This window comes from Gallinula chloropus (assembly GCF_964237585.1).
Source record: "Gallinula chloropus genome assembly, chromosome: 28".
NCBI lineage: Eukaryota > Metazoa > Chordata > Aves > Gruiformes > Rallidae > Gallinula > Gallinula chloropus.
The window spans coordinates 4,083,233-4,096,529 of NC_140113.1; the positions used below are offsets into that span (position 1 = coordinate 4,083,233).

Genomic DNA, 13,297 nt, shown 5'->3' on the forward strand with positions numbered 1-13,297 from the left:
ATACCGCCAGAGATTAATGCTTAGGATGTATTTCAATTAGTTTGGTTTTATTTAATTTAATACATTTCTACAGAAGAGCTGCTCTTCCACACAAGAGCTCTGTGAAGCCCTCAGAAGACGCCTGTCACCTGTGCTGCTTTACTGACCCAACAAAGCTCTGATTTAAGTGCTTTCTCCTGACATAAACACGTGCAAGCACACATACATATCAAGTGCCTTTCTGATCTAATCTTTAGTGATTTGTTGCTAAATATAGCATTTAATCTCTAATCTCTGCAAGGAGATTGTTTTGGTTGACAATATTTAGAGCATTAGTTTACCTAAATACGTTTAGAAAATGCAATCTCTACATTTTGAAACGTGAGCTTCCTACCTTTTTAGTGTCCCATCCTTGCTTGGAGAGGGTTTTGTCTGCCTCGGAGGTGGTTTCCTCCATGCCAGGGACAGTCAGTAATAAAACTAAAACATGAGAACAAGAGGAATCAAATCACAATACTGAGCTTCTTGGTAGGAGCAGCTTTTTCAGATGGAAGCTTAACCATTTGAGAACTCTTAGGTGACCTATTATCCATGAACATGAAACTTTACTGTTATGAGATCAGAATTTAAAAAAAATTAACACCAGAAGAGACTAAAATTATATTTAATTGAGAAGGGGACTCTATTGGCTTCAGGAAACACCCAGCAAAACTAAACACCACCACCAAGTAAACAGTACTTCAAACATTTTGGTCTCCAACATAATCTGCTTAGATCCTAATGACAGCATGTGTTTTAGGAACCGTGTTTCACACGAGTGATGCTCAATTGTTACACTATTGGGTCACCAACAGGTCAGTTCCAGAGGAGCAGATGGCAGCAGAGGGCACCCAGCCTGTCAGCGCCCGGGTTCTGCTGCTCCGGGTGCAGCCCAAGCATCACCGGTGCTGCCTGTGAGCATCCCATCCCAGGGCACATTCACCAGCGACCCCAAACCCCATAAATAAAGCTATGGCAGTGTGTCACTGACCACGAAAAGCCTGAGGTCTCTGCACCTGGCTGGAAGTTACTACACAGTGCAAACCCTTAGTACCACTGAGCGCGGCCTAACCTCCCGAGTCCCACAGGCCCGGATCACTCTTCCCCGTACGGCGAGGCCTTCGAACACCAGAACATGGGGTTGAGGAAAAGGTTCTCTCTCAGGCTGTACAATCTGTTCTGGATTTCAGAGCACACACAGCCCTCTGATCCAACTCCCATGCACCTGAGTCTAGAAAGCACCACGCATAGGTGCAGCTACAGGAGCAGACAAACACCAACACACACAAATATAGCCTGAGAGCTTTGGCTGTCACAAGTACTTGTATTGGTTTCCTCTGTTTACCTCTCTTCTGCTGCATGTCCTGCGACCCTCCTGAAAAGGATTCCTGTTGTGCTGGAGTCATAGTGCTCTGGTGCAAGGCAGAATCAGAATTTGTCCTGCAAGGAAGGCCAAAAAAGAAGTTTCTCTAACTAAAAGAATGCTTCATCTCAGAGAAATGTAACCAATTCAACAAAACTCCGCATTAAAAACCCAAGATCCACATACAGCAGGCACCAGGCACAACTTCCTTCTGAAACAATCGATTCACAGAACAAATTCCTTCGAGTCTGAAGGGCAATTATTTCAATAATGGGATTGAGAGGAACACAGGATACATTGGTTGTCATAGTTAGAAGATAATTTGATATGCTCTGTTAGGATTATGCATGATCAAATAATGCAATTTTTAAGTTGAAAGATGCTTATACATACTTCTGTTATATGGGTCTTGGAAAGGAAAGAATTCCCTGTTTCATTAGAGGGGGGAAATGACTGGTGCCTTTTACAAGTGAACAATTTTGGGACAGGCCTTGGAACTCCCAGCCAGATTTGCCCTTCAAACACCCCATTAGCTGCCACACTAAGTTTAAAAGTGTGTCATCCACAGGAATAAGCGTAATGGAAGGGAAAACCCAATTTGTAAATCCAGGAAGTCCTGGCAATTCAGATGCCCAAGTGCTGCAGGGACAGCGCAGGCCTCTGTCGCACACGGAAGCGCTGCCGTGTCAGAGAACACCCTCCGAGCACTACCACACACACACTACTAACCTTCTCCAGCTGGTGTCTGAGGGAGGCGACAGGTAGACGGTGCCATACGGACAGCTGTCCACGTGAATCCGTTGGTTAAGGGGAAGAACACCACTTACTCACCCAAGGAGGGGGCCTAGGTACAAACTTTTCCCAGGGAACAATTCACGTTGCCCTGTCAGAACCGCTCAGCTCCCAGAAGCAAGCCAAGCAGACCCCTCACAGGGAACAGATTTTAAAAGGACACTCAAAGCAAAACATTATCTGGCTCGTTGCAGTGTTTGAACAACAGGGCGACCGCCTTCCTCTTCCCTTTGCGAGCATCTAACGCTTCCCCGGGAAGCCGTCATCCCTCCAGCCCCCCACCAACACAGCCCCTGTAGCCCCATCAAGCCCGTCTGACTGTGGCACATTTCGAGCCAGTCAGAAACAACGAGCCAATTCTTTTTCACAAGTGGCAAGAAGCAACAGCACTTGGCAAACACTAAACTGATGAATCAACGTGCAATAAAGCGCAGAGCGAACTGCAAAGAATTATCCCGGGTTGGATTTACTCGGTTTCACTGGGAGTGCTGGGCCTGTTCCATCAAAGGACCCCAATCCCTCTCAGCTTCATGTGTGTCATTATCCCTGTTTAGAGCTGAGGAAACAGAGAAAGGTAAACGCTCGTTTTACAGAATAGTGGGTATTTATAGACTAGATCAGAGCTCAGGAAAAGCAAGTGACATTGCATGGAGACAGGAAGCAACTCCGCTGACAGCTGAGGAGGGGGGAAGAAGGGAGCTAGAAAACCAGGGAGCTATAAAACAGGAAATTCTGATACTGCTGAAAAGAATCAACAGAATCGTAGAGGTTGGAAGGAACCTCAAGAGATCATCGAGTCCAACCCCCAGAAAGGTTCACTGCCAGCTCACAAACCAAAGGATATTTGTCTTCCATGCTTATCCACAGAGAGAGGGCGCCGGTGCGGGGAGCCGAGGCGGTTTCTGTCCCGATACACTCTGTCCACCAGGCCGTGATGCCGAGTTGTCCTGCTTGTGTCCAATCCTGACGACTGAAACGGGGTCTGCGAGACACACGTGTAGTTACGAGCTGAAGCACCCACGCACAAGCACCCAGAGCCTACTCGTACTGGATGCAAGGCCGTCTTACTCTAAGGAATAAACCTCAAGAGAGATACGACAAGGGTCACCACGTAAACGTTCCCTCCAGCAACGGTTTCAAGAGCCATGGAAAGCAGTTACCAGGCTCTCTCCTGGCCAGAGAGGAGAGACAAGCAGAGGCAGACCATGCTAGACCTGCCCTCCCACAAACCAGCACTGCTCTCCAACCTCTGCACCTCGAACACCCCACGGGCGAGCGTGGCCGGGCGCCTACAGCCCACCACTGGTGACATTCCCTGGGCACAGCATGCAGCATGCATCCAGAAGGAACATGCTGACAACCAGAGCTTCAACTACAAGGGCAGGAGATGCATGAAGGAGATGCACAGTGAGCCTAACGGGACACGTTCTCTCAAGACTTCCTCTCACCCCTCCTTTCAGCACCATTATGTTAAGGGGACACTGATGGAATTGAAAGAAAAGCAGTTTCCTTCCTCCTCTGTCCAGAAAAAGTTACAGCATCCAGTATTGTAAAAGCCATTTTCACTTCGTGCAGGCCCCACAGTGAACCAAGGTGGGCTGGCTCTGAACCTCACCGGCCCCGCTGCCTTCGGAGCGCTCGCTTGTCAGCACCTGACCTCAGGGAAAGAGGATGGCAGAGGAGAGACAGGGAGGAGAAATTCCCAGGCCAATTCCCAGGCCAAACTGGAGAACTTCTGCATTTTCAAAAGCCCATCGCAGCACATACCTGCGGGGAGGAGGATGGGGGGGGTGAGGGGAGAGGAAGTGCCGAAGGGCCAACCTCTGCTCGTACTTCAACTGCAATATATGGGTCTCTGGGGGAGAAGAAACGCTGCAGAGCCTTCCGCTCCTTGCCAACGCGAACAGCTTTGCTGAGTCCCTCAACACCATCTGTTTGGAAATCCAAAATTTCCTCCTCCATTCAGGTGCTGCACGTGGCAAACGCAGTGTCCTGTCTGCCAAGCCACGGAACCATCTGGCTTCCACATGAATCTTGCCTTCCCTCCAATGTCCAGCTTTGGCTTCTTTAAATCAGCATTTCTGAAAAGTTTTACGTTGGTTTTTAAATGTTTTGCAGTAACTTTTTAAAGAATCTTCCTACTTCTTTTAGCTCCCTTCTATTTAGCAAATACTCCTCTCCTCTCCCTCTACACACATGCACAACCTGTGTTGATAAAAATGGATTCAAAGGGGTTGTGGTGTTGATTTTCCCATTTCAGGGCCAACGTTTCCTATGCAGCAGAATATTGCTGAAGTCAACAAGGGACCAGCAAGAGAGCAGAGTGATGTTTTACAGTATCCTTGGCCGTTAGGATTGTGGTGGTTTGCTTCAGTCCCTTAGCAAGCGCGATTTTCCTGTGCAAAGGCTCAGAAACCTCAAGGCACAGCATCCCAATTTTGAGTGATTTCAATTAAAACAGGTCGATTTGATCTCTGCTGCAAACACTAAACAACCATTGAGTTCTACAGAACTGGCACCCCACAGAACCAGGCAGACTCCTGATTCTAAAACAACAGCCAGAAAGGTTGCAGACTCTCCTCTGGACCCTTGTTACACCGATTCTACCCCAAGAGGCAGCAGAATGTGCACACACACGTGTGCTTGGAAGGCCAATGGGAGAAGCAATTTCCTCTGTCAGTGGTCTCGACCACAACGCAGTGACAAAAGGAGAAGCCTGCCCAAAGCACACAGAACACAGACCTCACCTGGAATCCAAAAGGAAGCCAGAGCCTGTTAGCACAAAGCCCTGGATGCAAGAATAGTTATGTTTTCCCTTCTTTTTTGGCATAACATCCACATGAAAACACAATGAGTCTAATTTGAGTGGCACAAGGAAACACTGACCAGGGCTACAATTCACAGGGCAAGGAATTTTGGGCAATGCTGTTCTCTGGCTTTCCAGGAACAAAGATCCCAAGTGAATCCCTGACTTGCTTAGGGAAGTTAGAAAAGAACACAGACCCATGAGAAAACGGGTATCACCTCCGACAGGTCTGGCTTTTCTCATGGGCAACCATCCCATGAAACTCATCCTGGATCAAACACCAGGCAACGTGCCTTCATCAAAATCCCCAGCCCTGCAAGGCATGGGATGTTTTAACTACAGTAAACTGAGATTTTTAAAAAAGAACAACAGATCTGAGCATTGGTTTTATTTGGAAATTGAAGAGCTACAACTGCTTTGCTTCCCTAAAAACACTGATGGGTTTGAGATCAGAACCAAAACTCCACAGAACATTAAAATAAAAATTTAGAAAGCTAAATACAGACAGGAAGGAAAAAGCTCAGTGCTCTAAAGCAACAGTGTCCCTTTAAGATTTATCAAGACTTTTGACTTGAGAAATAAATACAAGCGAGGTGGATGAGGGGCAAAGGGGAATGGTACCCTCTGACAGCTTACATTTTGGTGCCTCCTGGTGACAAGCAGCATTTGGGTCATCATTCTGCCTCTCCAGATTAACATGCAGGCTAAGTGCACATGCTCAGAGATTGCTTAAACCACAGGCCAAGACAGTGCCAAAGAAACCACCGTCTGCATCAACTGAATCCCCCATAAATCATAAGTAATCACAGGGCAGACCACAGCAAGCCCAGGGAGTCTGTACAGGGATTACTGTGCATGTTCCAAACTGGGATGCATGGCCAAACCTGTATTTATGTGACAGACCATAACTCCTTGGGAGCTGGGAGGGTGAATCAAATAAATACTGTGCATACCAGAGGTGAGTGTGTAAGGTGTGCTGAAATACGTATCTGCCTGGGCAAAGAGGACACCAGTCCCAAATACGTATTCGCACAAACCTAAATGCTTGTTTACCAAAGAGACAGGAACTGCTCCAAAGGCTTCTGCCAGAGCTCCGTTGTGCTGCAAATGCAAAGAACCAAGATTCTCAGACACTAAGGCTGTCCCCCAGAGGCAACCCACCGGCGTCCCCTCGGCCGCGCGGCGCACGAGCATCCTGGTGGCAATGTCATGGTTACGCTGGGTTCCCACTGGGAAATTTGGGGAGGACTCATCACCAATAGAAACAGGGAGTTCATCACTTGTCACCACCTGTTATCTGTGACAGCATCAACCTCCCATCGCTCTGTGTGTGTGTGAGGGAAATACAGGAACCCTGGGGTTTAGGGAGGATTTGTTCCCATATCCTGCTCCAGTCGTTCATACACTTTGAGAACTCCCTTTTGAGCATCCAACACTCAGGAAGAGCAGTGACTCTGAATCTCTCTAAGCCCTGCAATACCAAAGCCTTTGTAACATCACAAACCTCTGCACCATATTCCCCCAAAGGCAGATTAAAAAGGACATTTGCTTCTCCTCCTGCACAAGGCTCAAGCCGTTTCCCTCCACAAATCCAGCTGGCCAGGTGTATTTCAAGGTGCACAGTTAGGGGATGTTATCAATGGTTTCTCTGTATTTATTAAGGCAACTTCCATCAGAAAAGCACAAACTGCAGGATTTTATTCTTACCACATCCTTGGGAGACAAAAACCACCCAAAAAAGGAAAGCTCATGCAGGAAATTTTAATTATCTTGAGCACCCAAAAATCAACGGACTATGGAAATCAGGAGCTCCAAAAGTCTCTATCACCTGCTCCTCTCCCCTGCACAGCATCTTCTGCCCAAACACAAACAGTGAACCACTCATATAAACCACTGATCCTCTGCTCACAGTGCCATCACCCCTGGAGTCACATCAGCAGGGGAAACAGACACTGTGCCAGTCCATTCACTCCACAGCCCAAGGAAAAGTGGCTGTTCTGAGCCCAGTCTGTGCCCCATTCCCCCCTCTCCTCTCCCCAGACCCACACATGACATTGCCCATGTGCCTTCTCCCACTCCCCCATCTCCCAGCTCTTCCCACATCCCCTCACTTTGATGCCTCCACTTTTGCTTTGAGTCTGCTATACCCTTGCAGAGGATTTCACGGGGAATTTGGTACTGAACACACACAAATCCCAACCTCAGCACCACCATGAACACTCAGCAACAAAGACACCACATGGCCTCTGCATATTTGTGACACCAAAGCATCCACAGAGGGGCTAACATCTGACACTGGCATGGGGACTGTAAAAATACCCCCACAGCCCCCATGTGACTGTGATTCCACTCCGACAGAGCAGAAATTGGTCAAACAGCACCAAGCCCTGAACCAGCAGCGCTTTCATGGGTCTCCTGTGGAACAAAAACCAGCATGTGAGCACAACTCTGAGCAGCAGAAGGAAAGGAACTCACCTGGAAGGGCAGATCCATGGCACTGTTCCCAATCTGATTCACATTTGGCAGCGACCCACCGTAGTACTGGCCACGGCTCTGTCCCAGTTGCAAATATTGGGTTTTCTGCAGCTGTAACTGAAAGAGAAGGAGGAATGGGTAAGGGTGACGTGTTGTTCAACTGCTGTAACCGATTCAGCCTGACACCGTGTCCGTTAACAGCTGAGAGGGGATGCCACCTACAAACAGCCTGAGTTCAGCTCCTGCGAGTGGAACATCAACCTTCTCCACACAGGACAGCTGGCAAGCTGTGTGACAGCGCAGGGTGATGGGAGACACACCAACTGCATCATCAGCGACTGTATTCAATCCCCAATAAATAACCCCCACGTGAAACCACGTGGTTCTTGTGTCACCTGCTCTTCTGGAAACAGGGACGTAAAACCTCTGTGTCAGCCTGAGTCTGACTCTCAATTTGGGGATGAGCCAGCTCTCTGTGTGTGTGATACACACCTTAGAAAGTGTCCTTAATGTAGTGTAACCAGTAAACGTTTTGAGCAAACCCCCATCCTTTCAGCTCTCCAGGTAACACAGATGAGGCAGCATTCCAGCTCCAAAGGAAGGGCAGGCACTGGTCTTCAAAGGAAACCCAACCAGCCAAAAAGCCAAGCCCAGCAGAGCATCCCTCACCAAACAGGCGTACACGACGAGTGTGACAGTCTGCAGAGTTCCAGTAAGCGCCAGGCATCACCCTGCAGCTCTGGGTGGCACCCTGGTGTGCCCTCCCACAGCTGTGTACATCTCTGGTGCACAAAAGGTGTGCGACCAAGTTGTTTGTCCACCCAAACATCAACTTATTTTCATTGTCCCTTCTTTCAGACGACTAAGCTGTCGGAACAGCTCATCAGGAAGAGCTACAACCTCCAATTAATGTTCCATCCATGAGCCTTCTCCATTTTTATTTAGCAGTACCATAAGAATTCTGTAGCATTCCCACTCAGCACCTCTGGATCCAACACCACGTTGCCACCACAGCCCAATCTTGGACTGACAGAGCGGCGTTTGCCATCACCCCAACACAACCACCCTGCTCCCAGGGATGCATCTTCCAAGGCCTCAAGAAAGCCCAATTAAAGCAGGAGTGAGCTGAGCTTACATAAGCTCCCTCTCCTCCCACTCTGGAGGAGTACATATCTTACAATGTATGTTGTTCCTCGCTAGATGTCAACGGGCTGTTTTTGCACTCTGAGATGCAAGAACATTCCTAGATTGGTAGCAAAGAATTGTTTAAAGACGAAATGTTCAGATCTTGGACTAGATGCAGGTTGGTTGCTAAGGTACTGGAGTGTGTACATCAACAAATATGGTTCAGTCTCATTCAAACAGACCCGAAAGCCTTTGCCTTGCAATGCCAGAAGTCTGAAGAGCAGAGTTTGGAGGAGCAGAGGGAAACACGGCATCCCCAAAACGGGGTGTTCACATGTCGCTGGGGGGTTTCTCTTTATGCTTTCTTCAGGCAAAGGAAATGGTGGGATGGAAATGAGTGGCCCCAACTCTGGGGCTTCACCAAGGCCCCAAGGCTGAGCGAAGGTGCTTCCAGCACAGCAAAGGAAGAGCTGGCACCATCACGCTGACCAGGCCATCTATGCAGAGTCCTCTGATGAAACACAACAGCCCAAGCAAGGGTGCTGAGCAGCCTGATGGTGAAGACACCACGCTGCACACTGAAACCACTGAGAGAGAAGAGGGACCAATATGAGCTAGGTAGCCTGCTTTGGCAGGGGCATGGGACCCTATGATCCCTCGAGGTCCCTTCCAACCCCTGTGATTCTGTGACCACCCTGTTGCTGTCGTGCCGACACTGAGGGGTGGATGCACTGAAGCAGCCCCAGCGTGGAGGGGGAGAAAACGAGATCACCCCCAGGAAAACAGTGCGTGCATTCTTCTGACTTTACAGCTATCCCTAGGAAATCAGCTCAAATACCCTTTATTCACAGAATCTCTCCTAGAAACCACCAATTTCCAAATACACAGGCAGCCAAATTCTTTATGCTTTAGCCGAGGGACCAAATTAATCCAAAACTTATGAGACTGCTCTTGGAGACGAAGCCTCTCCGTGGAACGCAGGCTCTCCAAAGCCCCGGCTGTTCAGGCAGGATCCCGGTCACAGAGCAGCTCATGGGGGTTGTTTTTCTTAACCAAAGGGCAGATAAATCCCCTCAGCCCAAAGACTTAGAGAATATTCACAGCGTGCTGCACCAAGCAGCTCAACGAGATCCCCTCTCCGAGTCAGGAAAGGGCCCTCCCTGCTTTGCCTCTGCAATCTCCTGACACGCAGTTACAACCAGCGCTCTGCGAGCAACACATGGAACAGGGAAACGCTGCACACTGGTGTCACTTAATGAGTCACAGCCCCCCGAGCGCAGCGCTGCACATGGCTAAAAGCACAATACCAGAACTAACTGTGCTTTTTGCCTGGCCCCTACATATGTTTTTGTTGTTAAAAAAAGGCCTGCTCGGGATTCACGCCAAGCATCCCAGTAACTGTTTCAGCAGGTGTTGGGTTCTTTTACTGAACCTACTACAAGGCACCCAGGGACAGGGAGGGGGGGGACACACTGCTTCATGTTTTATAACGTTCTGGCCTCCCCCCATGTAACTACCTCAAAGCAGAACACAAGCAGGAGGTCACGAGCATTTGTCTTCCCACTGCAGCTGAAGGTGGAAATGAGGGAAGACGGGCGAGCGAGGGCCGGAGCGGCTCTCCACAAGGAGCTTGTTAAAGGGCTTCGCTGTATCATTCATTTTAGCAGCACTACCTTCAATAAACACTCCTGGAGATCTGTGCCAAGAGTAAGAACTGATTGCTTGTTCCTGCTATCGTATCTCATTACACCAGCACCTAAGGTAGGTGTTTGTTCCCCGCTTCAGCCTCCCGCCTTCCAGCGGTCCCCAGACTACGCCATTTATAGGAGACCATCAACAACTGCCACTGGCAATCTCTGAAGATCAAGGGTAAGCAGAGCAGGCCAGCTTGCTGAGTGCCTCAAAGATCCAGCTTTGACCTGCCAAGGAAGCAATTTTAAGTCTGGGATCGTTAGACCACGCTGTCATTCCGATGGGAGACCTCGAGCTCTCCGCAGCGGAGGATCAGCACACACACCTGCAAGTGTCACTGTCACACTCAGAGACACCTCAGGAGTCAGAGCGTTACTAAGGGGACCTGTGCACAAGGAAAAGCAGCGCTGAAAATGAAAACAGCCACGGGCTGTGACTGAAACACACACCTCCTCCTCCTGCTGCTCAGCTATCTCGTGAGGTGAATCCAGTACCCCGGCGACTGGGCTTGAAAAGGGGGGGGGTGTGTTTAACAGAGAGAGAAAAAACAGACCTTTTCTTAATGGAAAAATTCAGATTACTCTTAAAATGTTAACAGGTCTCATGACAGCCCCAGCTTTATCTCCCGGGGTCAGATTCAATTAGTGGCAAGTTGCTACACGACTTTAGATAGTGAAGAACGATAACGAGTGACTCGGTGAGCACCAGATGCATTAACTTCTTGAGCCACAAGAACCTGGTGGTTGTACGGTACAGCCAAGATAACAACAGCTCCCTGACAGCTGAAAACATGGCTTAACATCCCAGTTCTGTCCTGGGAAAGCTTTTCACAGGGAAAAAGCTTTTGCTGGTTAAACAATTCTGTGCTTGGCGTTCTTGTTCAGAGGGAATGTTTCCAGAATGATGGATCCTAACTGAACCGGTATCTTCCCTCCACCAGCACTTCTCTTATGCTGCTTAAAGGGAAAAGAAATACAAGAAGAGGAAGATTTTAGGAGTACTTCAAGCTAAAATCCAATGTGATCGTTACAAATCAAGCCCATGTGCACAAGCAGTTTTCTAGAAGAGCTGCAAGTGTCCCCCAAGGGCTGACACGCTGCTGGTTCACCAGGTTTGAAGTTATGACAAAACCAATAAATTTGGGCAAAGCTGCAAGAGCAACAACCTGCAAGGCAGCAGCAGCACCTTCACAGCAGACAAGAAAGGCATCCTTACCTTTCCATGTAGTGATTAGGAATTTGTAAGCAATTAACACTCTTAGCCAAGAGCGGAGTAAGGTGACACTGATCTTACCCCAGTTAACAGAGCTGGACACACAGGACTTGGGTAAGAAATCAGAAAGATGGGATTTCCACAGTGACTGGCTTGCTCACAGCAGGACTGCCTTCCAGCCAGGAGCTGCTATGTGAACCCATTTGTATCAACTGCCTCAAGTTTTCCCTTTAAGCTGGGTTAAAACATGCTGGGTACACAGCGTGTTTGTGGGGAGAGATTCAAGTTATACAACTAAAAAACAAAAAATTAAACACACACACACACCCCAAAACCCAGAGATACCCCTAGAAGTGTTACCCACATTCCCTACAGACCAAGTGTCCAATGGGAATCAAAGGAACGGCTTATTAAAACCCAAAACTTCTACTTCTCTCAATTCTTCCCCAAAAATTGTGGGCAAGTTCCAAACGGATGGACAGAGCTCCAACCTCAGCTCCAACAGCAGATCTGACGCTGGGATGAAGTCCCCCAAAACCCCCAGTAACCATTTCTCTTCAACTGCCCCTCTCAATACACAGAAATTGGATTCCCCTACATGCAATAAAAGGGTGGAGTGACCTTTTGATAAGAAACCCTGAGATATCTGATGACTACAGGAAGCCAGATCTCACGATAACAGCTTTTCTGCCAGTTTGCAGTTTCCATACCAAGCTTTCTTATAAATTTTTTAGCTTCTTGCTTTAGAAACCTTTCTTTGCAAGCAGCAAAACAAGCTCAGATTAAAACTCAACATGTCTTATGAAAGCTTAATTGGAAATTAAATTCTGTTTAAAGGATTAACTGGAAGTTTTAGAGACTGGATTATAGGTAAATCCCGTTGTTTGGATTTTCCCAGTCTGAAGTTTCTCAGGTTTTCTCCTGAAGCAGCCAGGCTGGATCTGCCACAGGAAAGAATATAAGTCACCTGGAGTTTCTAAACTGTCTGAGATGGATTCGGTATCCGCAGGAATAAGTCACTGCTGTTTTCTGACCTCTCCCCAGGAATGAGCTCCTGGTCCAGCTCTGGGCAGAAAGCTCAATGAAAAGGCACTTTGAGCACTATTTTCTGCACCCTCACAGCAGAGCCCAAGACAGGCAGGAGGGACCCAGCACCCTGTAATCCCCAGGGCTGGACAGGAAGGGCAGATGAGCAGCGTTCCCGGTCTCCCGGAGCGAAGAGAGGGCTGAGGCTCCCAAACTCCTAATCTGGCTCCTGTCTCCAGCAGGGAATTAAACACCAAGTCAAACAAACCCTCAAGACAAGTCAGCGAAGTGTTTTCTTCAAAGGCAGATTTCTCCCATTCACAATTCTCATGTTGATAAGAAAAGCAAATACACTCTTAAAGAGAACGATAAGTTAACATCAATTTAATGATTCACAGTTATTGCCACTGAGTCTAAACCTAATATAGCTGCTAGCTAAAAAATATCACTTCATTACCCGTCTATCACATCTGAAAAGTTCTTCAAGTTCGTGGCCAAGTTGCCAAAAACCATCTGATAATTAACAAACTGCTCTCACCACCAAAACAGTCCATTTCCTTCCTTCCCTCCCACTAACCCTCTCCAGCTCCTATCAGAATGGGAACTTTAAAGCTACCCAATTCCTAAAATTAACATACATCAAAATAGCTGCTCATCTACTAAAACCACCCTCCATGAAAGCTGTCTAGAATGTGTTTAATTAAATGAGGAAGGGCTCACAAATCAATAAAGGAGAATCCAGGTAAGCCAAGGAGAAGAATATTTAAATGTTAGCCACAATTTCATTA

At 48.0% G+C, this 13,297-nt stretch overlaps 1 protein-coding gene across 2 annotated transcripts in view; it reads right to left on the reverse strand.

Annotated features, from left to right (window-relative positions):
• CRTC1 (CREB regulated transcription coactivator 1) overlaps positions 1–13,297 on the reverse strand; it is a gene marked incomplete at its 5' end in the record, with an annotated part of 37,978 nt that overhangs the window by 12,716 nt on the left and 11,965 nt on the right. Inside the window, 6 exons of one of the 2 annotated variants that reach the window (XM_084276309.1) lie at positions 374–459; positions 1,364–1,458; positions 2,111–2,164; positions 3,004–3,155; positions 6,033–6,080; positions 7,455–7,571. In XM_084276309.1, the coding sequence (XP_084132435.1) occupies positions 374–459; positions 1,364–1,458; positions 2,111–2,164; positions 3,004–3,155; positions 6,033–6,080; positions 7,455–7,571 (552 nt within the window). The remainder of the gene's footprint in view (positions 1–373; positions 460–1,363; positions 1,459–2,110; positions 2,165–3,003; positions 3,156–6,032; positions 6,081–7,454; positions 7,572–13,297) is intronic. The other variant, XM_084276310.1, reaches the window with a different exon arrangement.